The sequence below is a fragment of the Mustela lutreola genome, chromosome 2, assembly GCF_030435805.1.
Source record: "Mustela lutreola isolate mMusLut2 chromosome 2, mMusLut2.pri, whole genome shotgun sequence".
In the NCBI taxonomy this organism is placed as follows: domain Eukaryota; kingdom Metazoa; phylum Chordata; class Mammalia; order Carnivora; family Mustelidae; genus Mustela; species Mustela lutreola.
Window position 1 is genome coordinate 17,983,581 of NC_081291.1, and position 25,241 is coordinate 18,008,821.

The 25,241-nt window shown below is 41.6% G+C and overlaps 1 protein-coding gene across 15 annotated transcripts in view; it reads right to left on the reverse strand.

The window, feature by feature from the left end:
• Positions 1–25,241, reverse strand: part of MAP4 (microtubule associated protein 4) — a 193,445-nt gene that overhangs the window by 40,469 nt on the left and 127,735 nt on the right. For 8 of the 15 annotated variants that reach the window (XM_059160765.1, XM_059160763.1, XM_059160761.1 and 5 more), the window contains exons 4-9: positions 23,005–23,127; positions 17,287–17,400; positions 14,209–14,343; positions 12,526–13,638; positions 11,733–11,855; positions 6,372–9,719 (exon numbers count right to left, since the gene is read on the reverse strand). In XM_059160765.1, the coding sequence (XP_059016748.1) occupies positions 6,372–9,719; positions 11,733–11,855; positions 12,526–13,638; positions 14,209–14,343; positions 17,287–17,400; positions 23,005–23,127 (4,956 nt within the window). The remainder of the gene's footprint in view (positions 1–6,371; positions 9,720–11,732; positions 11,856–12,525; positions 13,639–14,208; positions 14,344–17,286; positions 17,401–23,004; positions 23,128–25,241) is intronic. The other 7 variants (XM_059160767.1, XM_059160773.1, XM_059160772.1 and 4 more) reach the window with 1 other exon arrangement.

The following is a 25,241-nucleotide window of genomic DNA, read 5'->3' on the forward strand; positions in this document are numbered from 1 at the left end:
GAACTAAATACTAAAAAGTCCTAATCATGTTGAGTGTTCACTATTTACAGAGTAATAGGCAACGTCTGTATGACAATTATATTTCTGTCTAAACTTAAACAAATTGCCATCACTGCTAATCAGTTTAAAAACTAACAATTTCAATTTGCTCATAGCTGAGATAACCTGCTTCAACATCTTAGGTTAAAGTAAGAGGTAAGGGCGGGGGCTCCTGGTGGCTCAGTCAGTTAATTGTCTACCTTCAGCTCTGGTCATGATCCCGGGGTCCTGGGATGGAGCCCCTCACAGGTCTCCTTGCTCAGCAGGGAGTCTGCTTCTCCTTCTGCCTTGCCTGCTGCTCTCCCTGCTTGTGGTCTCTCAGTGTCAAATAAATAAAATCTTTTAAAAAAGCGAGGGGGGGGCAGGTAAGGGAAATAAGAGAAATAGGATAAAGGGTAGACCTCTTTATTGTCTACTTCATATTTTATCTTACTCCTTTTTAAGATTTTCTTAAAATTTTATTTGAGAGAGAGAGAGAGCGAGCGAGCTAGAGTGAGCACAAGTTGGGTGAAGGGCAGAGGGAGAAGCATAGAGATTCCCTGCAGAGCAGGGAGAGACGGATGTGGGGTTTGATCCTGGGACTCCAGGATCATGAACTGAGCTGAAGGCAGACACTTAACCAACTGAGACACCCAGGCAGACCTATTTTTTAAGGTTTATTTTTTAGTAATCTCTACACCCAACATGGGGCTCAAACTTAGAACCCCCAGATCAAGAGTTTCATGGTCTACCAAACTGAGCTAGGCAGGCACACCTGTCCACTTTTAAAGAAGAAAATATTTCTACATCAAAATTCAGAAGCTACACTGTTTATCATCTGGTTTCTGAATCTCCCAATGCTATTGTCACCTCGGGATAAAAGTGACTGGTAAAGGAGTGTTAAGGGGAAGAACCTCATCTTAAAGTAGAAAAATTAACACTTGCTGGACTCATTTCAAAGAATATTTACATGCACTGGTTCCAATAAGGCAAATGGTAGCCCTGGATTCTTTGAGGTTTGAAAGAGTTTAAGACAGTGCTGAACATCAAAAAATGGTAGCAATTTTTAGTTGTATGACATATAGAATTTCCCATTAAATTTCTCTAATTATAGCTATTTTTTTAAAAAGCCAGAGAATGAGCAGGTAGATGGGAAGAAAGCAGCAAAAAAAAGATATTACCAAATAGATACTTCTCCAGTTGTAAAATTGTAGCAAGTTTTAAGATTACAAATGGTTTTTTCATCTGCTGAGCATATTTTATTTATAAAACTGTTAGGATCTGAGGTTTATAAATTACTTCGAGTTTCATGCCAAGAGAACTTCCTACCATAAACTGACATTCCCAGCTGCTGGAAGAAGGGCTCAGGCAAACTAAAGAAAAAGAAATGAAGCCAGGGAGCGGGGGGAAAGAGGCCAGTTTCTAACTATGGCAAATGGAAGGCCCTGTCTACAGGGACCCATGGTGACTGTCCCACTGTCCCAGGACAACATGCCAAGTGCACTGTCACTCACAGCTCTACCTGGCTGCCAGGGAAGCAACTGGCGTGAAGCGACAGCACAGACCCGAGTCCAGTAGAGGGTTGTCCTTTCACACCTGCTCTTTCATTCACAAAACACAGTCCCACGGGAAGTCTTTTTCTGACAAAGTGAGCTTAGATTTCCCAATGTATCACAATCCTCCCTGCCTAGAATATACTTCAGAGTATGTGACAAAATCTTCTGCTAAAGTTTCTGTGAACTTGAGAGTAGCATGAAAACATAACAGGAGAGAAAACAGTAAGAGAGCACGTATTTAGCAATATATTTACTTTTCATATTTCCAAAGAGGATAAGACTGGGAAAAGAGAATTCATTTAGGGGAACCTGGGTGACTCAGTTGGTTGAGCGGTGATTTTTTTTTTTTTTTTAAGATTTTATTCATTTGTCAGAGAGAAGCAGGGGAGAGAAGTAGACTCCTCACTGAGCAAGGAACCCATGTGGGACTTGATCCCAAAACGCTGTATTATGACATGAGCTGACTGTAGACGCTTTACCGACTGAGGCACCCAGGCGTCCCGAGTGGCCAATTCTTGATGTTGGCTCAGGTCATGATCTCTGGGTGGTGGGATCAAGCTCTGCATCGGGCTCCGCGCTCTGTTCAGAGTTAGTTTGTCCCTCTCCCTCTGCTCCTTCCCCCCTCCCTCAAAAATTAAATGAAAATTAATTCATTTATAATTTTTAAAATGTCATTAGATGGCATATATGTGTAAAGCTCAAAAGTAGCTGCTAGGCAAAACACATGAATAAATCAAACACAGCCTCTGCCTGGAGAATAAAATGCTAGATGAGCCAAAAGACCTAGATCCCAAACCCAAATTAGCTTCTGATTCAAAATTTATGTCCTCATGATGTGTTTCCATTTCTCTACCTAAAAAAGTACTTACTTAGTGCTTAGATATTAAAATTAAAAAATATGACTGTCAACCTTCATCTGTTTCAAGAACCTAAAACTTCTGGAACATTCCTCTGCAGCAAGAATAAGAAAAGCGCAGGCCTTAGTGTCAGAAAGACTTGGGTTCAAATTCTACCCTCTGATACGATACTATCTGCATGACCTTCATTGCGAGGGTCGCCATTTTCTCATCTGTAAAATGGAGAGAAGACTTCATAGCATAGTTAACTGTGTGTGTGTGTGTGTGTGTGTGTGTGTGTATGACTACCTACATACCTACCCCCGACATAACTAGGCACATGGTATCCACTCAATAGATGGCACTTGCTATTAATCACTGGCAATCAGGGGGAGGGCAGTTAACACAAACGACCTGGAGTGAAGAACAAAGGAAACGCTGAACAAGGCCAGGTCTAAAACCAGTCAATGGATGAAACCTCAGGGCCTACATGACCAAAGGTGCTTGAGTATGAGGGGCCACACTACCTAGTTCCCTATCGCAAATCACTACACTTCCCATTCAACTAAGCTCCATGCCTCAGAGCCCCAGGCTTGCCCAAGGCTCTGTATCTGCACATTCACCTGCTTCCTATACATCTTGGAAGAAGTCTTACTAGAAATCTGCATGGAAGATCCTCTTACTGGAAAATATGCATGAAGAAAACATCAAAACACCAGTGAGGGACGAGGGCATACAAACCTGACCATGTGAGGTTACATTACTGAATGTGGCACAGGACTGTGTGGCTGGATAGAAAACCTCGCCATACAAGACATCACCCCTCCCTAGGATAACTGACTCATTTAATGTGATACAAAGGAAAATGCCAATTGGATTTTTATTTATTTTTTTATAAAACTATACAAGTTAATCCTCAATTTTATATGTAGTAATAAATAGGCAGAAGAGTCAGGATAACTCTAAAAAGTAGTCATAGGGTGAGGAGTGGGACTAGAACTCTTAGATATAACAATATACTATTAAAGTCACATGGTGCCACTGAAGCCTCAGTGGAAAGACCAATGAGTCAGAAAACAGCAAACAAGCGCCTCAGTGGCTTAGCTGTTAAGCGTCTGCCTTTGGCTTGGGTCGTGAGCCCGGGGTCCTGGGATCGAGCCTCACATCAGGCTCCCTGCTTGCCAGGAAGTCTGCTTCTCCCTCTTCCCACTCCCCCTGCTTATGTTCCCTCTCTAGCTGTGTCTCTTTGTCAAATAAATAAATAAAATCCCCCCCAAAAAAAAACAAAAGAAAGAAAGAAAGAGAACAGCAAATACATATAGGACTGTAGAGCCTGACCAAGGCGGCACTTTTTTTTTCTTTTTTTTTTTTTAAGGCGGCACTTTAACAGGAGACAGATTAGACACATGTTGGGAGATGACCAAGTCACATATCATAACCACGCAAACATATACATCAGCCAATTCTACATCGATCAGAGATCCAAACTGTGAAAAGTTAAAAACAGAAGTTATTTTTATAAACTCACAGTAGGGATGGATGGATGCTTAACTGACTGAGCCACCCAGGTGCCCCTAAATGAATTCTCTTTTGTTGGTCTTCTCCTCTTTGGAAATAGGGAAGTAAATATACTGCTAACTAGATGCTCTTTTACAAACTTGGTGAAACACAAGGAAGTCACCAAGTAAGTAAAACACAGAATACATCTACGCCAAGAAATAAATGTTCACCTATAGGACCATCAAACACAACAACAACAACAACAACAACAACAACAAATGCACTAGTGGAGAAAGTACAGAAGAGCCAGTATGGGTATTTGCCAAGTGTTGAGTACATCTCTTTTGACAGTGTGGCAATACCCATCAAAATTACCAATCCACAGCCTTCAAACCAGAGAGTCTACTCCAGAGTCCCTTTTTATTACACAGATGTACTAGCAAAAGTATGACATTCTGTCTAAACAAGGGCGGTCTATGGACTTTGTTCTAATAAAAGAAAAACTAGGAAACACCTAAATGCCCACTGATAAAGAAGTGGATATATCCACGTGATGAAAATACTATACAGCAATTAATTAAGAATGAGGCCCCCCCCTTCTTTGTACTGATTTGTGAAGACCTTTAAAATAATTGTTAAGTTTACAAAGCAAGGCACACACCAGTACATATGGTAGGTCTCCTCTGTATAAAATACACAAATGTGTGTGTCATTCCTTCTTTATGCATAAACTCTCTGGAAGGATATACAAAAACACTGTTACCACTGGGTGCCTGTGGAGAGGGAAATTTGGATGGGGACTGATAGAGGGAAGCAGACTTACGTTTAAGGGTACACCCTGTCACCATGGGAATGTAGTGATTCAAATTTACTTAAAAAAAAAAAATTTAACTATTAAAAAAAGTATAGACTGTCCTTAGGGGAAAGGTGTGATGTAATTACAGAGGAAATAGCAACTTCTGCCTGAAATCCACCATTCTCTCCTCAGCCACTCTGCAAGAGCATCTCTAACAACACACACAAATCCTGTTGCTACATTTTTCAGGAAATATGAAGAAAAAAGAAATGTCTAGTGTTCAGAAAATTTACACGTCACCCTCTGCGTCACTGCTCAAACTGAAGAACCAGTCTAAAAAGTAAAAATAAAGAACTGGCTAGAACGCTGGAAATCCTAATGAAGGCTGGAAAGCCCTCTCTATGTGACTTCATTTTCTGCCTTGGCAAGAGCGTAGCTAATAGAAGAAAGATAAAAACAGAGAAAATGAGAATGTCTTCTACAGATAACGACCTAGAGTATCCTTTACTCACACAGCACAGTAATCCTCACTGGGCACAAAATTCATGCAAAAACAAGCTTCACCCAAAACAGAAAGTCCCATCATGCAGCATATCCACCATTCCCTGACGAAGCCTGTCCAAAACCCTAAGGCCAATTGGTGTTCTTGGTTGTGTTTTTTGTTTTGTTTTGTTTTGTTTTTAATGTCTGGAGTTAGTAGCTTCATCATGCAAAGTGAGAAACAGCATCATCTGTAGGTGGCAAAACCCAAAAAGCTAAGAAACGGTTTTTGAAGGTTAGGCTCAGGGAAGCCGTGATTAGGTGTGTACTTTTCAGGAAAAAAAAGAAAGAAAACATTTCTAAACCTCGAAGGAATCATTTTTCTCAATCTCATTCCAAGTACCTGACTGAGGAGATCCAAAAGGGCAAAAACAGGAGGAATCCCACATTGGCCAGTGTCAGACTTGTCCGAGGATGCACACTATGTCTCATGGACAAAGACCATGTCCTGAACTCCGCCTGACATGCAACTGTGGCTAATGGCCGTGAACAAACTGGTAGACGATGTGGCTGCATTACAGAGAGATCATTTCCTACTTCTAGAAACACAGAGTCTGTGCCTAGCAATGCCGGCTGGGAACTGGTTACCATTGTCCTCATGCGGGGAAGACCATTTTCATTGACTCTGAAAGCAATTTGGATATTCAGTCCCACCAGCACAAGCTACAAATATATACTGACAAGAAAATAAATCCCACGCATACAGCTAGACCTGAAATGTTTTCTTTCCTCCTGTGAATCCTGACACAAAATAAAGATTAAATCTGGTCGTAAGCTTTACACATAGGAGGCACTTTTTCTTTTTTTTTCCAATTAAGAATAGTGGATGGTGACGGGCCTTCTGCTGAACAATTCATTGTTTGAAATTCAACTTCCCCTAAAACTCAAGGTTCAGTGCTGGGTAAAAAGGCATGCAACGTAGCCACCAACCTCCTCAAGCTGGACACAAGGCATGCCCTTGGCTGCAGAAAACACGTAATTAGCAGTTATACATTTTCATTCCGACAAACCAATGATTAAGAAGGACGATTAAAGTCTGGATGGAACCAAAGCACAAGCTCTTTGCCTTCCGGATGCTGACTCAAAAGCCCCAAGCGCACACACGTCCCCATGGCAGGGTCATACCGCCGGACTTCAGTTGTCTGGCTCTCTCTCGTTCCTGGACAGTAGACTTCGGCAAAAGTGGAGTAAGGCCTCGGGACTTGGTAGGTCTCATGTAGCCTTTCAGTGGCTCTGCCACTCTGCTTTTATCTTCCTTGTTGCCTTCTCCTGGTGCCTTCCGCTCAGACTTTTCAGTCATTTTGTCAGGGGCCTCCGAGATCTTATCCTTGGGTTCTGGGAGTTCAGGATCCTTGGGAGGAGGCACTACCAACTTATCTACCGCCGGCGATGGAGTAGCGGCAGCCCTGCCATCTAACAAATCTGACTCAAATTCTGATGTGGCCGCGGAAATATATCCGGATTTGGTGATTTCAGAAGCCAGGTTAACTTCTTCCACTTTCTTTTTTTCACTTGTTGGAGGCAAAAGGGCTCTATCTACCTCCTTATTCAAACTGTCTGGGTCCTTGGAATCTCGACTGTCAGCATTTTGGTCCTCAGAGAAACTGGGCTTTTGTGCTTTGTCTCCCAGTAAGTCAGGAATCAGAACTGGAGCAGAACCTTCCTCAGACTCTTTCTTTTTGTTAACTGGGTGTGTTGGAAAATTATTCCTATCTGCACATGCTTCTAGGACTCTGCCCTCACCTTGTAGGCTCTGGTCTTCTACTGGCATTCCAGAAAGGTGTCTCTCTGCAACCTCTGTGGTTTTTTCTATCGAATGCTTAGCTGCAGCCCTGGGCACTGACTCAGAGCCTCCCTTCCCAGATCCTCCATTTATCTCTGCTTCAGTCCTGAGGGGACCAGCAAGCTCACCTTTATTCTTAAGAGTGTTACCTCCCTGGCTGTTAACGGTGTCTACAGCTGCTGTGAGAGTGAGGGCAACCTCTCCTCCTGTGCTTGCAGAAGGTGTGACAGCAGAGGGGGCCTTGGGTCTTTCCTGAGCTGGGACTCCATCTCTGCTGCAGTTATCTACCACTAATAATTTGGACAACTGGGCTGGAGTTGTCTCTTGCCCACTTTCTGCCAAGGGCTTTGGAACAGATTCACCCTCTTTTACTACTTGAGAAGCAGGAGCGGGCAGTCCTTCACGGGCTGCTGACTCCAGAGCCTCTGGAGGGGCTGACTTATTCATCAACCCTGGGAGCATTCTGGGGCAGGTAAATGTGATATTTCTATTTTCATCCACATAGCCCATTCCTTCAGTTCTGTGGTCCCCAGTGGTTTCCATGGGAACATGTATTTCTGATGCATCTATCGTATTCTCCAGAAGATGCTTCTCGGGAAAACTATTTTTAACCTTTTTACTTTTTCCATCATTGCTCCTTTCATTTGGTTTGTCAGCCACTGCAGCGTGTCCCTTGGCTGCATCTGTCTTATTCTCTGCAGACAGTACTGCAGGGACAAATCCTGCCCCCTGGATTTGGTCTTGGCAGCTCACATCTGTCACCTTGGTAGCTGGTTCAGTAACAGCGGCGTCCTTGACTATGTCTGTCTTGTTCCCACCAAGAGCCCCAAGCTCAAAAGAATTAACCTCCTCGTTCCGCCCCTTCTGTTCACCTACTTCCACTGTGGGAAGAGCTGATGGACGTGAGGACAAGGGATCATGATTCAAGGGGGAAGAGAGTTCTAAGTCCTTGTTTGGATGAGGAGTACTCCCAGCATCTCTATCCTTCCCTACAGAAGGTGGGTTGGGGGTTTCTTCCTTGTTCTCCATTCTAGCAGGCTGTGTGGAATAATTATTTTTGAACTTTTTGTTTTTGCCCTCACTACCCCTTTTTTTAGGCTTTTCAGAAATCCAGGGAGCTGCCTCACTACCCATCCAAGGACACGCTCCTTCCTTGCTCTGGTTACTGACACCCCTATCTACAGCTGAGGCCCCCCTTTCTGTTCTAGCGCCAGAAGTCTGAGTCGTGCCTGACTCACTTCCCAAAGGAATCAACATGTGCGAGGCGCTGGGCCCCCTCGCATCACCCGTCTCCACAGCCTCCGTGAGACTCACTGGGGTCCCTGGTTGCTTTGAAGAACCCAGCTCCTCACTCTTCTCCCCATCAGGTGTTCTTTCGGTTTTAGGGGCTGCCTCACTTGGCCCGAGAACAGCTGGGCCATCCTTCCAGCTGTCTGTAAGAAATGGGGGCTCAGATCTTGCTCTTCCCTTCCCAGAACTGGTTCTCACTTTCCCAGAACCTGCCCTTGCCTTCCTGTTTCTGCCATCCCCTGCTGTTCTCTGAGATGGCGGATTCTCCAGCCCAGGCCTCAACACCTCATCCTGGGACTGCTTGGAAGCCAAAATGCTTGTCTCCTGACCTGGCTTGGGAGGAGCTTCCTTTGTTAGTTCTTTAATCTCTTCAGTTCCTTTAACCTCTTTAGTTCCTTCAGTTCCTGCCTGCTCGTCTTTCTGCAATTTAGTCACTTTACTCTCATCATTCGCTTCTGCTGGACTAATTCCTAATGAGGTACCTGTTGGCAAAGTGGGCACCGGATAAGGCAGTTCTTTTGCGGCTCTGGGTTTTGAAACCCCACCCATGGCCTCTTGGTACAAGACAGGAGAGCAACCCTCTTTGGGCCTGATCTCCAAAGGAATTTGTATTTTGTGTGCAGAAACTTCGGTCTGGGGTCCTTTCAGAACAGACGAACCCATTGTCCGGTTTTCATCCATGGGACTCGTTAGGTGGGGTGCAGGCTCTGGTTTGCCTTCACCTGGCTGTAGCCATTTCTGGTCCTGGCCCAGTGGTATTGCCTTGTTACCACCGACTTTCCCATCTATTCCCATCTTGGGCTGAGAACTTCCTGCAGTTTTCAGGGATTCTTCCAAAGGACACAAAGGCACGTTGAGACTTTCTGAGACAAAGTTTTCTGCTACCAGTTTGGTGGCTCTGGACTCCACTTCACATTCCTTTTTTAAGTTTTCTCTGGATGCCAGTCCATATTCCATGCCCACAGGGGTAGGCAGGCTGGGGAGAACCCCTGATTTCTGTGGGTCTGCTACAAAGGGATGACCTTTACGGTCATCTGCACTGTCATCATCCCAAGGTCCCCCAGGCCGGGGCTGAGAATATCTTTTTTGCTTTGGTTTCTTCTTTTTTTTCTTCATCATCATTGGTGGGCTCTCTATATCCCAGGCCTCCCTGCCAAGATCTCGCTTGGGTTCAAGGAAGTCCAGATGAGTAGTTTTCCTTTGGTTCCCAGGCTCACCATAGGTAGACGGACCAGAGACCCAACCCAATTCAGACAAAGAGCAGGGGCCCAGCCCAGGATCGAGAGTCTTCCGTGGAGAAGAGCCTCCCAGCAGCTCAGGAGGGACCCTGGCAGGCCTGGGCCGAGTGGACCTGCGGTCACTAGGTCTGTACACTTGTTTGCCTTGTGTGGGAGGGGTACCTGTAATACATGAAGTCGGCCAAAATTCCAAAACAAAACAAAACAAAACAAAACAAAACTCCTTGTTATTGTTTCTTTAAGAAAAAAAAAAAAAAAGTCCATTTACTGACTCAGTTAAGTCTGTTTTCACCAACCCACACACTAATTCATTTAGGTTAATAGTTTTTTCCAAAATATTTCTCATCCTTAACTGGGATGAGCAAATTAACAAAGATCATCATCTCAGGTAAAGAAAAAGATTCAAACAGAGTTCTTCTAACTTTCTATAATAAGTAATACCTATCAATCTCATCTGATACTTATCATTATTTTTAATAGGTATGTAATTCCCAATTTTGCAACAAGATGATGATAAACTCCTATCTCTTTTTGGTGACATTTGTTAATTAACTGAATGCAATATATAGGATTTTGGACAAAATTTATAATTCTAAGAGTCTGTCACCAATATTATACTAATTACTTGTCAGGCTAACCAGATCAATTCTGGGAAACAGACCAGGAGGCCAGACTTGTGCTACTGGGGGGCGGGAGGGAAGGAAGAAGAAAAGAAAAAAAGATACTGAATTAGTATTTTGGCCAAAGAAAAACCCTCCTCATTCCAGAATCAAAGCCTCCTACTTCGAAAAGACAAATGTGTTAGATTTCAATGTTCTGTTCCTAAATGTACTTCCTGAAAGACAGAAAAAATATACATAATGCCCAGTAGGGTAATGAATTAGAACAATTAGGATAACCACCCTTAGAAGAGTTTCAGGAAACCAACTGCACCAACCTCCTACCTCCAAGTCAATGCAGCACGGATTCAAGATCCTGGGAAAAGTCCCACTAAGACCAGGTCTAGGACAGCTCTTGTCACTTCTGACCCAATGAAATGACTTCAGAGAACATTAGAACACTTACATAGTACTGTTTGTTACTGTTTTTACTCTCCAGTGTCCTGCAAACCCTACTCTTGATTTAACATCTCAGGTCAGTTACTGCTTCTCTCAAAAAAGTGCTAGGCTTTAGTACCCCACACATTTATAACATTAATTTGGCAATTAACCAGTAGCTATCTAGTGCCATCTTTTATACTATTTACTGAATTATTACATAAATCTTTGGTTTCAGAGTTTATGCCTGGCAACTTTCCTTGCTATCCAGGCTATGGGACAACAAGACAAGGGCAAGGACCAGACTTAAGTATCTATGTGCCTTAGCATGGTGAACTTTGTACACAATAAGGACTTGATAAATCTTTGATATGTTGTTGTCACTAAAATGATGTTTAAAAAGACTGAACTTTATTTAGCTCCTACCTAGGGCTAGGCAGTATATAAGCACGAGAGAATCTCAGTGCCATAAGTCAGGGTCCTTGCCCTCAAGTTCATATCCTAATCAGTCACAGAAAAGCAAGCAGAGAATAATTAAGTTGATAAGCTCTGGGTTTACATCAAAAACATGTCATCTTAAAGTTCACTGAATGACTGAACTCCGAGTTAGAAAGCAACTTGGAGCAGTGCCTCTCCAAGCTCAGTGTATTATCAATTATCCGGAGAACCTGTTCAAATGTGTATGAAGGTTTGAGGTAGAATCCAGGACGATGCCTTTCTAACAGGCCCCCAAGCAATGCAGATGCTGCTGAGCCACGAAACACACTGTATCTAACAACAGTTTACTAGCAAAGGTTTACAGTACATTTGAACAATAAATTCCTCTTATAGCTGAATAAACAGAGCTACTGGGAAGTTAAGTAACCTGCCCAAGACCACAAAGCATAGAACAGTGAACAGTGGAAGTGGGTTAAAATTTAGATGTCTTGAGCTGAAGTAGCGCTAATTTAAAAATACGTAAACAGTGGACTCTCCGCCTAAACAAGACAAAATCTGCCTAAGAAAGAGAATGGACTTCAAGAGCAATACTAATTACCACCACAAAACCAGGGACTACGTCCTCCACCACCACCACCACCACCACCCCATTGCTCCTAGTTCAAGTGGTTTCAGAGTCCGCTGTGCTTCCCTCACTTACCCGAGGTCTCGGAAGGAAGTTCAGAAGGTTGACTACTGAATGGTTTCTTTTGCTCTTGTTTCTCTAACACAGAATCGTCATCTGCTGGCAAGGTGGACTTTTGCCCCACAGCTGTGACTGGTTCTAAACGCAACAGTAAAAACCACACAGGTTTTAGAGCAGTGCTATTTCAGCTCTTTTTCTACCTTTCAGAAGCTGGAGGCAGGAACAGTTTTGGAGGAATGAGGGACATTCCTCCAAGGGCAGCAGAGAAAAATAGAGTGGCAGCTGGAAGATGAAGTTGGGAAACTTTGTTTTGTTTTAAAAGGGAAAAATAGTATTTGTAGTTTGGTGAGAATGATTCGAAGGACGGGGGAAAAACTGGTGAGTGGCAAGAAAGGAAAAAATGGCCAGGGCATCCTTAAGTAAGGAAGCAGAAGTGGGATCTAGGAGCAAAATGGGAGATTGGCCTTAATCAGGAGCAGGGACGGTTCACTTCCAGTAGCGGGAGTGAGGCAGAGACTAGGGATACAGCAGACAAGTAGGCAGGTGAGGTGGCCAAAGTCTGTGAACGATCCCTTTTACTGCTGGAATTATCATAAGGAAAATGTATCAGCAGAGAAGGAAGGAGGAAGATGCTGGAAACTGGAGGATGATGAAGGTGAGAAAGATGGTCTAGAAGAGCAGCAAGGTGTATAGACTGGCAAAGTACAGTGTTGTTGTCTTTATTTTATCTGGTACGACGTTTGTCCCCCACCTTTCTGCAGAATACACACTGGGAGACCGAAATACTGAGTAAAACATAAATCCATACCTGGAGACATGACCAAGGTAGATGCAGCTGACTGCCCCTCGTTCTTGAGAGATTTTAACTGCGACTCCTCTGCTTCTTCCCATGTCCCTGCAGCATGCACATCCTTAACTGGAGTCGGTGCCACCTCTGTTTCTGAGAGCAATGTAGCAACCTGGGCTGGACTCACACTGTTGGCCAGAGTCCCCTCTGTCCCAGGGGGTGGAGCCACTTTCGAAGCCAGGGCTAACTCTGTTTCTGGAGGCAGAGGCACATCCTTGACCGGGGTTACTTCTGTTTCTGGGGGTACAGCCACATTCTCGCCCAGAGCCACCTCTGTTTCTATAGGTGAAAGCACATCCTTGCCCAGGGCCAACTCTGGTTCTGGGGATGGAGCCACATCCTTCACTGGTGCCTTTTCTGCAGCTGGGTGTGGATCCATATCCTTGGCCAGGGCCACCTCTGTTTCTGGGAGCAGTGCCACATCCTCGGTCAAAATCACCTTGGTTTCTGGAGGCAGCACCATGTCCCCAGTCAGGGCCACCTCTGTGTCTGGGGATAAGGCCACCTCCTTGGCTGGGGACATTTCTGTAGATGATACAACATCCTTAGCCAGTGCCACTTCTATTTCTGAGAGAGATACCACACCCTTGGCTGGGGCCATCTCTTTGTCTGTAGGTGGTACCATGCCCTCATCTGGGGACACATCCATTTTTATAGGGCTTACAGGTGGGGCCCTCTCTGTTTCTTTGAATGGTAATACATCCTTGGCTGGGGCTACCTCTGTTTCTGTGGGCAGTACCATGTCCTTGGCTAAAGATACATCAGTTTCTGCAGACAATACAGCACCCTTAACTGGGGCTTCTTCTGTTTCTCTGGGTAGTATGTCCTTGACGATATCTGATTTGATAGATGATTCCACGTCCTCAGCCAGTGTCACATCTGATTTGGTGGATGGTTCCAGGTCTTTAGCCAATGCCACCTCTGTTTCTGTGGCTGGCACCATGTCCTTGGCTGGAGACATCTCTGTTTCTCTAGATGGGGCCATGTCAGCAGCCTTCAGTCCCATCATGATTTCCAATGCTTCTGCTGGTGCCCTCTCTTCTGCTGATGTCACTTCTACCTCTTTGGCTAGCTCTATGGGAAATAAGTAGGAAACTTAGGACCCATCATGATGCGCTCATAGCTCTGCATTCAAAACTTACTTTCGGAGAGCACAGGACTATCTAGATTTTGTGACCATAAAACCCTAAATATAAATTAAAAAGCTATCTAATTAATGTACTTGTGCCTACTCCTTGGTAGTCCCAGTACTGAGAAAAACGGGGTATTGAGAGAGTAAAGAGTGGAGGAAGAAAGGAGAAGGAAAGAAAAAAAGCACAGGTTTAAAAACAGCAACAACAACACAGGCACAAAATTATTTTAAGAACAGGAACCTGCGGGACATCCAGAAAAAAACCTCTGAGTCCTAAGTCTGCACTGAATTGAAAAGGGATTTTCTCTGCCTGTGAATTCCAAGTGTTGTTATTTCAACCACACCTTCATTCCTTCAGATGTGGAATCAATAATTAAAGGAATACAAGTATTTGTGTTAGTTCTGGAATTTTTACCTGTACTGCTCTACATGGCTAAAAATTAAGTCTGATGATTTGGATTGACTAAGATACTGGAACCAGTAAGTGATAAAGAGGGGTTCTAGTAACTTACCTGCTGTGGGCTGCTGAGGTTGTGGTACGGCCTCTGGCAAAATGAAGGATTCCGAGTATGGAGAGTTTGGGGCTTCCACAGGCCACCCCTGAGGTACAACAGCTGCAGGAGCAAAGGTGTCACAGGGAAATAGACCTGATATTAAAACACAAACAAACAGATTCTTGAAACTGCTTCAGTAATAGGGAGGAAAAAAGTATTTGATATTTACAATCAGCTTTATACATCTGCCTTCAGCTCAGGTCATGATCCCAGGATTCCGGGATTGAGCCCCAGCATCAGGCTCCCTGCCGCTCCCCCTGCTCATGCGCACATGTTCTCTCTCTCTCTTTTTCTCTAATAAATAAAATCTTTTTAAAAAATTAGCTTTACATATTGCCATAATGACACAGATCTAAAGACCAATGGAAACCAAGGCAAGAAAATTTTAAAGTAAAAACTGTTGCCATTCTTCAGGTTTTGGCAAACTGTTAACTGGCCATCGTAGTGCTGTTAGTCAGCATTGATTGGCTACCTTCTACAGTGTATTGTGAAGAGTCCTAATACCAAAGACTGAATGCCAGCCAAATAAATATTATAACTGATACAACATAACATAGAGTAAAAAACTAAGTCTTGATTTTCTCATCTGTAAAATGAGATCAATGTCTCCTTCTGCAACATTACAACAGTTTCGTGAAAATGCTTTATAAATTATTAAGAACTAGACAAATGTTAAAGGATTATTATTATTGTACTCTGTCAGACATAATAGGGGATTTAATGTCACAAGGTCCCTGACATCAAGAGTGTTACAATTTAGCTAGAGAGGCATGTATCAAATACTGTATACCATGGACTAAGTACTCCAAGATGACTAGAATGGTCACAGAAGCCTTCAGAAGAGAAGCAAGAGGGCACCTGGGTGGCTCAGTGGGTTAAGCCGCTGCCTTCGGCTCAGGTCATGATCTCAGGGTCCTGGGATCGAGTCCCGTATCGGGCTTTCTGCTCGGCAGAGAGCCTGCTTCCTCCTCTCTCTTTGCCTGCCTCTCTGCCTACTTGTGATCTCTCTCTCTCTCTGTCAAATAAATAAATAAATAATCTTTAAAAAAAAAAAAAAGAGCAGGAAGAGAGGAGAGAGTAGTCAAGTTCAAGGACGGAGAACACTACACAAAGAAAGATATAAAAATGCCAATAGAGGGGCGCCTGGGTGGCTCAGTGGGTTAAGCCGCTGCCTTCGGCTCAGGTCATGATCTCAGAGTCCTGGGATCGAGTCCCGCATCGGGCTCTCTGCTCAGCAGGGAGCCTGCTTCCCTCTCTCTCTCTGTCTGCCTCTCCATCTACTTGTGATTTCTCTGTCAAATAAATAAATAAAATCTTAAAAAAAAAAAAAAATCTTTAAAAAAAAAAAAATGCCAATAGAACAAGAATGTTTCTGCGAATGTGAAATTAGCTGGAGTCAAGCAGATGTTGCATACCAGAGAGGGAAAATAGGATGAGGACAAACAATGGAAAAAGGATCTAGAAAGCCAGAGAAATTTAGACTTGAAGAGCAAAAAAACAGAGTGTTGTAAGATCTTAATTGAAAATGAGATGATGAATACAGAACAAGGACCTGGTGACCAACACAGCAGGTATATCTGGAATGAATTTAAAAGGGGGCAGCCTAGGTATGAAGTGACAGAAGCTTTATACGGGGGAAGGCCGAGAGAGCATAAAAGAAGAGAAGATGCTGTAAAGAAGTCAATGGGACTAAATGACTCACTAGCTAGTGAGCTGAAAAACATGAGGAGACTACAATGCTCAATGTTTCTCTTTGGATGGCAGATCTCTAGGGGGAAGGCTGTTAAATGGGTTCAGAAGCATAAATGCAACATATGATTAGCCATGATCTTTATAGATACAAAAGTATAAGCATTGTGAAGTGGGACTTATTGATAGGTTAAGGAGGAAACCTGAATGTCACCCTCAAAATATGCCTCTTTGACATAAAAAATTATTTTGAACTGAAGGCAATTAGGGAGCAGTAAACCCAGAAAAAGCTCCTCACATTCTGCTTAAAGGCAGGATATAAATTCTCCTCTTCCTGGAGACAGACTCTTACAAGCCCAGAGAGGGCACTGGAGGAAATCTGCAAACAAACCTTACTCCATTAGTGCCCTCCCAAGCATTTTCTTCCCACAGCCTGCCAGTCATGGAAGCCTAAAACTGCTTTCCTTTGTCCTGTCATTTCTTTACACCTCTACTGCTCTTTGTTGAAGATGCTATATAAACCAAAACTCCAAGCTACCGCTTTGAGTCACTTTTCGCCCATACAATAGATGCTGCAGATGTTAACAAACGGTCTGTCTCCTGTGTCTTTTTTTGGAGGCCCAGCTGAAAACCTAAAATGGAAGAAGTAAAGTTTCACCTCCCCCACAGTATCCTGGTCACATTCATGTTAAAAGTTACACAAAACCAGAAATAATGATACTACTAATTGAGAACTAAGATCTGTTTAATATTTACTAAGTACCATGGGGCACCTGGGTGGTTCAGTCCTTAAGCCTCTGCCTTCAGCTTGGGTCATGATCTCAGGGTCCTGGGATCGAGCCTTGCATCAGGCTCCTTGCTTGGCTGGGAGCCTGCTTCTCCCTCTCCCACCCCCCTGCTTCTGTTCCCTCTCTCACTGTCTCTCTCTGTCAAATAAATAAATAAAATGTTTAAAAAATATATCCTTTACTAAGTACCAGATGCTATGAGAAGTGCTTTTACAAAGTTATTTAATTCTCACCACATCTTTAAGGTAGGAACTAGTGCTGGACCCATATTATACATAAATCAAAGTTTAGAGTGGATATAACGTGCCCAAGGTAATGAGCTAGTAAAATATGGAGACAGAATCTGGCCCTATCATATAGTATTCAGGATCCCACGCGAGGAGGTGAGTAGACCCTGAGCACCCCAACTGCTGAACTCTCTCCTGAGACCAGATAGAGCCTTGTTACAGGTAAAGCCAAAAAACATGACTTTGCCTAGTAGTTAACTTCAAAGGTAATGGGTAAAAGGCCATATTAATTGTTGGGAGTTAAGCAATAAATCCAGTTGATGACATCATACCATAACTGTCTTGCAGGGGATCATTTCGTTCTGCAAATCCTGAAGTATTGCTTGTTCCACTGGGGAGAAAGAGAAAATCCTCCAGGCCATCATCATGGTGCATCTTAAAGGGATCTGGAAAAAAGAAGAAATTCAGAACTCATTCTCAGTGAATACAACTGATATTCTAGACTGGGAAATTTGTGGTAGCACTGGTTTTATTCTAGGTACTAGGAAGGGGGACAAGAGTATGTTTATTCCCCGCCCATAACAGAAAACATGCCAGTCCTATAATGAATTCTTCATCAGAGGAAAAAAAAGAATTCTGCTTCTAAGAAGGCCTTCTCTAAATTAGCACTCATCTGAATTACCCTGCGGTCTTAAACAAACACTGATTGCTAGACCCTAAGAATGTGCATTTCTCAGTAGTTCCTTGATAGATAACTAGTGACTCATTCCCTTAAGATGCTTCATTTGTTAGAGGCAAATGCATAAAAACCTAGGCCCTGGAGAACATTCCATGAGAGAGATGAGAACCATTCATTCTCCCTGGTATCGCTTGGTCTGGGGAGGCTGCTGGCTTGCTCTGCTTCTCACACTTCCACTGAAGCAAAAGAGAATACCTAAAGCATCAAGGAGAGTAGCTGTTATATGGGTTTGCACACTAGAATCGGAGACCTGCCAACTTGCATGTAAAAATGAATGGTTTCTACCAAGTTCTCTCATTTACTTATTACTTTCTTTCTGGGTGCCTCTAATATTGCAGAGTTTGTGCACTCTAAAACTCAGAGATGCATAAGGTCAAGGCTGAATACATTTAGCAGAGGGATATTTTAGTTCAAGCCAAAGAAGATCTTCACCTGATAAATATTTAAGCTGAGAACTGAAGGACTGAGTGGTTCTCAGTTCTCCTTAGTGATCTCATCTAATCTCATAGTTTAAAATTCTGTCTATAAGTTAGTAACACTCAAATTTGTACTTCCAGCCATCTAGACCTCACTGTGGCACTGGAAATTTGACTGAGAATTTGATTTGACTTTCGTATCAAATTGCCAATTCTTAATGTATAAAATAAAGCTGAAATGTAACATGTTTCCCAAACCAACTCTCATACAATCTTCCCATCTCTAATGGGATTCTGTTTTTTGGGCAAAAACACTGGAGTTGTCCTTGATTTATCTCTTTCATAAGCCATTCCCAATTCATAAGAAAATCCAGCTGATATGACCTTCAAAATGTCCCCCAGAATCTATTTTCCATACCTCCACTGATTAAGGTGTTTTGCAAGGTTGTAGTCAAGGGGACTGGCCAATGCTGTGATCATGAGAAGACTTGACAGGGGCTGGAGAACCTGCCTACACAATGGCTTCCTTACATGGCTATTGATGAGAGACCTCTGTTTCTCCCCTACATGGGCCTCCCCATAGCAGCTGGCTATCCCCAAACTGAGTAAACCAAGAATAACCAAGATGGAAGCCATAGTGTCTTTTATAACCTAATCTTAGAAATGACATACCATTATTTCTGCCATCTATTCTACTGGTCACACAGACCACGCCTGGTATGATATGGGAGGATACTACATACAGGTATGAATATCAGGAGTTGGGGATCACTGGAACCATCTTGGGAGTTGACTACCACACTTGGCTTTCAAGACATTATACTCTTCTGAGTATTCTCCAACTTCAGAACTGGCCATTCCTTTGATGTTACCCTTGCTGGTTCCTCTTCTTCCTGACTTAAGTTTAGTAATCTAAAACTACTCACAAAGAAAATCTCTGGCTAAGATGATTTTGCTGATGAATTCTACCAAACATTTAAAGAAGAATTTAAACTAATTCTTCATTAAGTCTTCCAGAAAAACCTGAAGCAGGGAGAACACTTCCAAAGTCATTCATTCTCTGGTTGGTATTATCCTAGAATGGTTATTACCCTGGTATTATTCTGATACCAAAACTAGACAAAGACATCATAAGGAAACTACAGATCAGCATCTCTTCTAAATATGGATGCCAAAATCTTCAAAAAATGTTCTGAATGTGCCAGAAAATCACACAAATTATACAATATGACCAAATAGGATTTATCCCATGAACGCAAGATTGGTAACCAATGTAATACATACGTATCAGCAGAATAAGAAATAAAACCACATGATCATTGCAACAGATGCAGAAAAAACACTTGACAAAACCCAACACCCTTTCATGATAAATCAAGTAGTTGACAAATCAGGAACAGGAGGCACTTTCCTTCATCTGACGAACGACATCTACTAAATACCCTCTACTGACACCATACTTAATAGCCACAGACTGGATCCTTCCCCTCTACGGAAAGTAACAAAGAAGGATGTCTGCTCTTACCACTTCCAATTAATCGTTGTACAGAAGGTACTAGCCAGAACAATTAGGCGAGAAAAAGAAATAAAAGGGATCAAGATTGGAAATGAGAAACTAAAGCTACAACTGTAAAAAAGACACATCTTACATGTGAAACTCCTAAGAAATATACTAAACAACTACAAGAACTAATGAATTCAGCAAAGTTGGAAGATACAAGATCAATATATGAAAATCAACTGTGTATCTATAGCCTCCCAATGAACAACCTACAAATGAAATTAAGAAAACAATTCCATTCACAGCATGAAAAAGAATAAAATATTAGGAGTAAATTTTACAAATGGGAGCATAAAAATTTATACTCTGAAAACTACAAAAATATTGTTGAAAGAAATAAGATATAAATAAATGGAAAAAAATTATATGTTTACGGACTGGAAGACAATATTGTAAAGATGGCAAAACTCCTCAATTTGATCTACAGATTCAACGCAGTTCCTATCAGAATCCTAGCTGACTTCTTTAGAGAAACTGAGAAGCAGATTCTAAAATTCATATGGAATCACAAAAGAATCAGTAAATAAATAAACAAAAAACCACCCACAAAGCAGGAACACTCATATTTCCTAACTGCAAAACTTACCACAAAGCTACAGTAATCATGACAGTATAGTACTGGCATTAGAACAGACATACAGATCCAATGGAAAATAATTAAGAGTTGATTAGAAGAAAACAAACTATGTATCTATGGTCAACAGATTTCAGCAAGAATACCAAGACCATGAAATGGGGAAAGAATAATTTTCAAAAAAATGCACCTGGGACAACTGGATATCAACATGCAAAATAATGAATTTGAATCTCTCTACCTCTTACCCATATATAAAAATCAACGTACAATGATCAAAGACCTCAATATAAGAGCTAAAATTATAAGATTTTTAGAAGAAAACATAAGGATAGGACTCAGATGGGTAGCTCAGATGGTTAAGCATCTGCCTTTGACTCAGGTCATGATCCTGGGGTCCTGAGATCAAGTTCTGCATCAGGCTCCTTCCTCAGGGGCAGCCTGCTTCTCCCTCCCCCGCCACTCTCCCTGCTTCTTCTAACAAATAAATAAAATCTTAAAAAAAACAAAAAGAAGAAGAAGAAGAAGAAGAAAGAAAGAAAAAAATATGAGGATAAATGTTCATGACCTCAGATTTGGCAGTAGAGTCTAAGCTATGACACCAAAGCATGAAGCATGAGCAGCAAAAGAAAAGATAAACTGGACTTCCTCAAAATCAGAAACTTTTATGCATTAAAGGACACTACCAAGAAAATTAGAAGACAATCCACAAAATGGGAGAAAATATTTGTAAATCATACATCTGATAAGGGTCCAGTATATAAAAACTCTTCCAGGACAACAAAAAGGACACACCAATTAAAACTGGGACAAAGGATCTGAACACACAGTTCTCTAAGGAAGATATACAAATAGCCAATAAACATGTGAAAAAAATGAAAAGATAATCAACATCATTAGCCAACAGGAAAATGAAAATGAAAATCATAACAAGATACTACTTCAATACCAACTAGGTTAGGTGTAATTTTTCTAAAGGGAAAACAAGGATTTTCAAGGACGTGGAGGAATTACAAACCTAATCCACTACTGGTGGGACTATAAAATGGTAGAGTTGCTTTGGAAAATACTTGGGCAATTCCTCAAATGATTAAACACTGAGTTATCAAATGATAAGCAATACTCATCTAGGTATAAGCCTAAGGGAAAAAAACCTGCACATGAAGGTTTAAAGCAGCATTACTGACAACAGTAAAAAAAAAAAACAAAAAAAACCCCCACCACTCAAACAACCTATACATTTATCAACTGATGAACAGATAAAGAAGATGTAGTATATCCATATAGAGATTGAGTTCCTCTGAAAGAATGAAGTACTGATCTGTGCCACGAAACACATGATCCTTGAAAACTTGCTGACTGAAAAAGCCTGTCACAAAAGACCACATATGATTTCATTTACCTAAAATGTCCAGAATAGGTAAACTGAGAGACGGAAAGTAGATTAGTGCTTAGGGCTGGGGTGGATAAGGAGATAGGGAGTGGTATCTAAAGACTACCAGGTTTGTTTCTGAGGTAATAAAAATTGATTCTGGTGACTGGTGTATACATACATGAATATACTAAAAATCCACTGAATTGTGCATTTCATTTTTTAAAAGGATTTTATTTATGAGAGAGAGAGAGAGAGCATGAGTGGGGGGAAAGGAGTGGAGGGAGAGGGTAATGTAGACTCCTGCTGAGCAGGGAGACCGACTGGGGGCTCCATCCCAGGACCCCAAGATCATGACCCTGAGCTGAAGACAAATGTTTAACCAGTTGGTGGAGCCACACAGGCGCCCCTGAATTGTACATTTTAGTGTGAACTGTATGTTGTGTGAATTATATCTCAATAAAGCTGTTTTTAAAAATTGCCATATCGAAAATAGCCAATAACTGGGAAATTATAGAATATCAAGTACTAGATTTTTTGGAACCAGCTATGAGCAACCTGGTAAGTTAGATGGTATAAAAGAAGTCACTTATGAGTGCAAACCAGAAAACTGAGCTCTCAACCTGGCATGCAGGCACCGATGTTACTCTTCTGAGGTCCTACTGCAATCCAGTTCTGCCACCATTTCCAGCTCGAAGCAACTACATATTATGGTTTTTGTCTCTACAGATTAATTTGGCTTTATAGAAATTAGGTTTGAGTCCTAGTTCTCCCTTCTGTCAAAGAGGATAACAGACACTTGCAGAGCTAGGTAAGAAACACAGAAAATATGTGTAAAAAGGCTCTAGCCCCTGTGCCTGATACACATTCAACAAATGGTGCTACTACTACAGTAAAAATTCCTTTTGGAAGAATTAAGATTCCTTTTTTTAAAAGACTTTATTTATTTATTTATTTATTTGACAGAGAGCACACAAGCAGGGGAGGGGGAGCAGGAGAAGCAGGCTCCCCACTGAGCAAGGAGCCTGATGATCCCAGGACCCTGGGATCATGACCTGAGCTGAAGGCAGTCGCTTTACCAACTGAGCCACCCAGGAGCCCCTGGAAGAACTAAGGTTCTAAAGTACTACTGACTAATCTTCAAAGAATATGAATTTCAGTTAACCTACTCAAAACAGTCTTCAAAAGGGAGGGACCTGGACAAGCATGTGCCTCAGAAAAAGGGGTTGAGAGGAGAAAGGGTCAACTAAATGTTCAGGGTAAAGAGTTGTACTCTGTTGTGCTTTGCATGCTATATGTAGACTAAAAAGTTTTATCTGAGTGGTGGCTACAAATTTTTCATGATTACATCATCACTCTTGAGCAGTCATAGGCAAGCCTGCACTTACCAGTCTGGGTAGGATTCACCAACTGTTCTGGTTCAAAGCAAAAGTTTGTATTTTCTGGCCAGCTCTGGATGTTCTGATATCCCTGGTAGGCCATCTTCTCTTCAAGAAATGGAGTTGGAGAACCTTTGAATAGAAACACGAAACCAAAGTTACATGGTATTAATGTCTTCTCCTCCACTAGAATGGAGTTTCTACTAGTATCACAGTTAGCAAAATATGACAAAATCATACCCACCTACTGCCTTTCGAGACTTTATTTATTTATTTTTTTCAAATTTTAAGACAGAAAAACATAATCAAAACACTGGAAGCATAGCCTGTTACAAGGTTAAAAACAGTGCAGGATATCTTCTGGTTACAGTATGTGAAAAGGTTAGTGATCTTTACCCACAAAGAACAAGTATACAATTTTATAAAATTGTCAACAGCAATCATTTCAGGTCACCAAAATTTTTTAAAATGTCAGAGCTAAATAAATGGGGAGCTATATACAATGTTCATGAACAGAAGACTCAATATTGTTAAGATGGCAATTCTCAAACTAACAAGAGATTCAAGGCAATTACAATTCAAAGTCCCAGGAGAGGGGGCGCCTGGGTGGCTCAGTGGGTTAAGCTTCTGCCTTTAGCTCGGGGTTATGATCTCAGGGTCCTGGATTGAGCCTTGATCCTGGTTTGAGCCTCGGTCCTGAGGTCCTGAATCCAGGCTCTCTGCTCACCGGGGAGCCTGCTTCCCACCCAAGCACCCCCACCCGCCTCTCTGCCTGGTCATCTGTCAAACAAATAAACAAAATCTTAAAAAAAAAAAAAAAAAAAAAGTCCCAGGAGAATTTTCTGAAGGTGTCAACAAGCTCATTTCATAATTTATATGGAAAAAAAAAAAAAAAAAACCCCAAACCAAAGAATAGCCAAAACAATTCTGAAGAAAAGCACACCGAGGGACTTAAATTACTTGATTTCAAAAGTTATTACACATGTATAACAACCAAGTCAGTGTGGTATGGACGACACATTAGATAAATGGAGCAGAACAGAGTTCAGAAAGAAAACTACGTAAATTGTGGACAACTGGTTTTTAACAGAGGTGCCAAGGTAATTCAATGGAGAAAGGATCATTTTTTTCAACCAATGATACAGAAACAATTGGCCACTTACCTTTCACCATATGTAAAATCTAACTCCAAATAGATTAAGAACCTAAAACTAAAAACTAAAACTAAAAGAAACTAAAAGAACTTGTAGAAGAAAACAGGAGAAAAAAATCTCTGTGACCCTGGACTAGACAAAGACTTCTTAGAAATGTCATCAAAGGCAGCATCCATGTAAGAAAAAAACTGATGAAATGGATATCACTGAAATTTAAAACTTGAAAAAAAATTTAAAACTTCAGCTTTTCGGGGCGCCTGGGTGGCTCAGTGGGTTAAGCCGCTGCCTTCGGCTCAGGTCATGATCTCAGAGTCCTGGGATCGAGTCCCGCATCGGGCTCTCTGCTCAGCAGAGAGCCTGCTTTCCTCTCTCTCTCTGCCTGCCTCTCCGTCTACTTGTGATTTCTCTCTGTCAAATAAATAAATAAAATCTTTAAAAAAAAAAAAAATAAAACTTCAGCTTTTCAAAGATACCATTAAGAAAATGAAGAGAAGCCCAAGACTGGGAGAAAATATTTGCCAATGACAAATCTAATAAAGGACCTATATGCAGAAGAGATCAAAATCTCTTATAATTATACTTATGATCGACATTAGTTAAGTTTCGTTAGAAACAAGTTCATTTATCACATTAAAAACAGTATTTATAGCTAACTTAAATTATTGGTACATACTGTGTGTTCAAAACTGTGTTTAAACATTTAATATGGGGGAAATAGCTACTTCAGTTTTTTTGTTTATTTTTGTTTATACTTGCAATGAACAACGTGTAAGGTTTTAATCTTATTTCCCTTATATCTTACTTGTTCTGATCATACTTATTAAAATGTTATTCTTTGTTGAGTCTAATAATAAAAAATTAAGACTTGGAAAGAAATCTCTAACAACACAATTATAAGACAAGCAACTCAATTTTAAATGGGCAAAAGATTTCAATAGACCTTTTTTCATCAAAGAAAATACACAAATGGGTAATATGCACATGAAAAGAAGCTCATCTTCATTAGTCGTTAGGGAAATGCAAATTGAAATCACAGTGAGATGCCACTGCACTACAGAACCACTAAATCAAAAAGACTGACAATACCAGGAA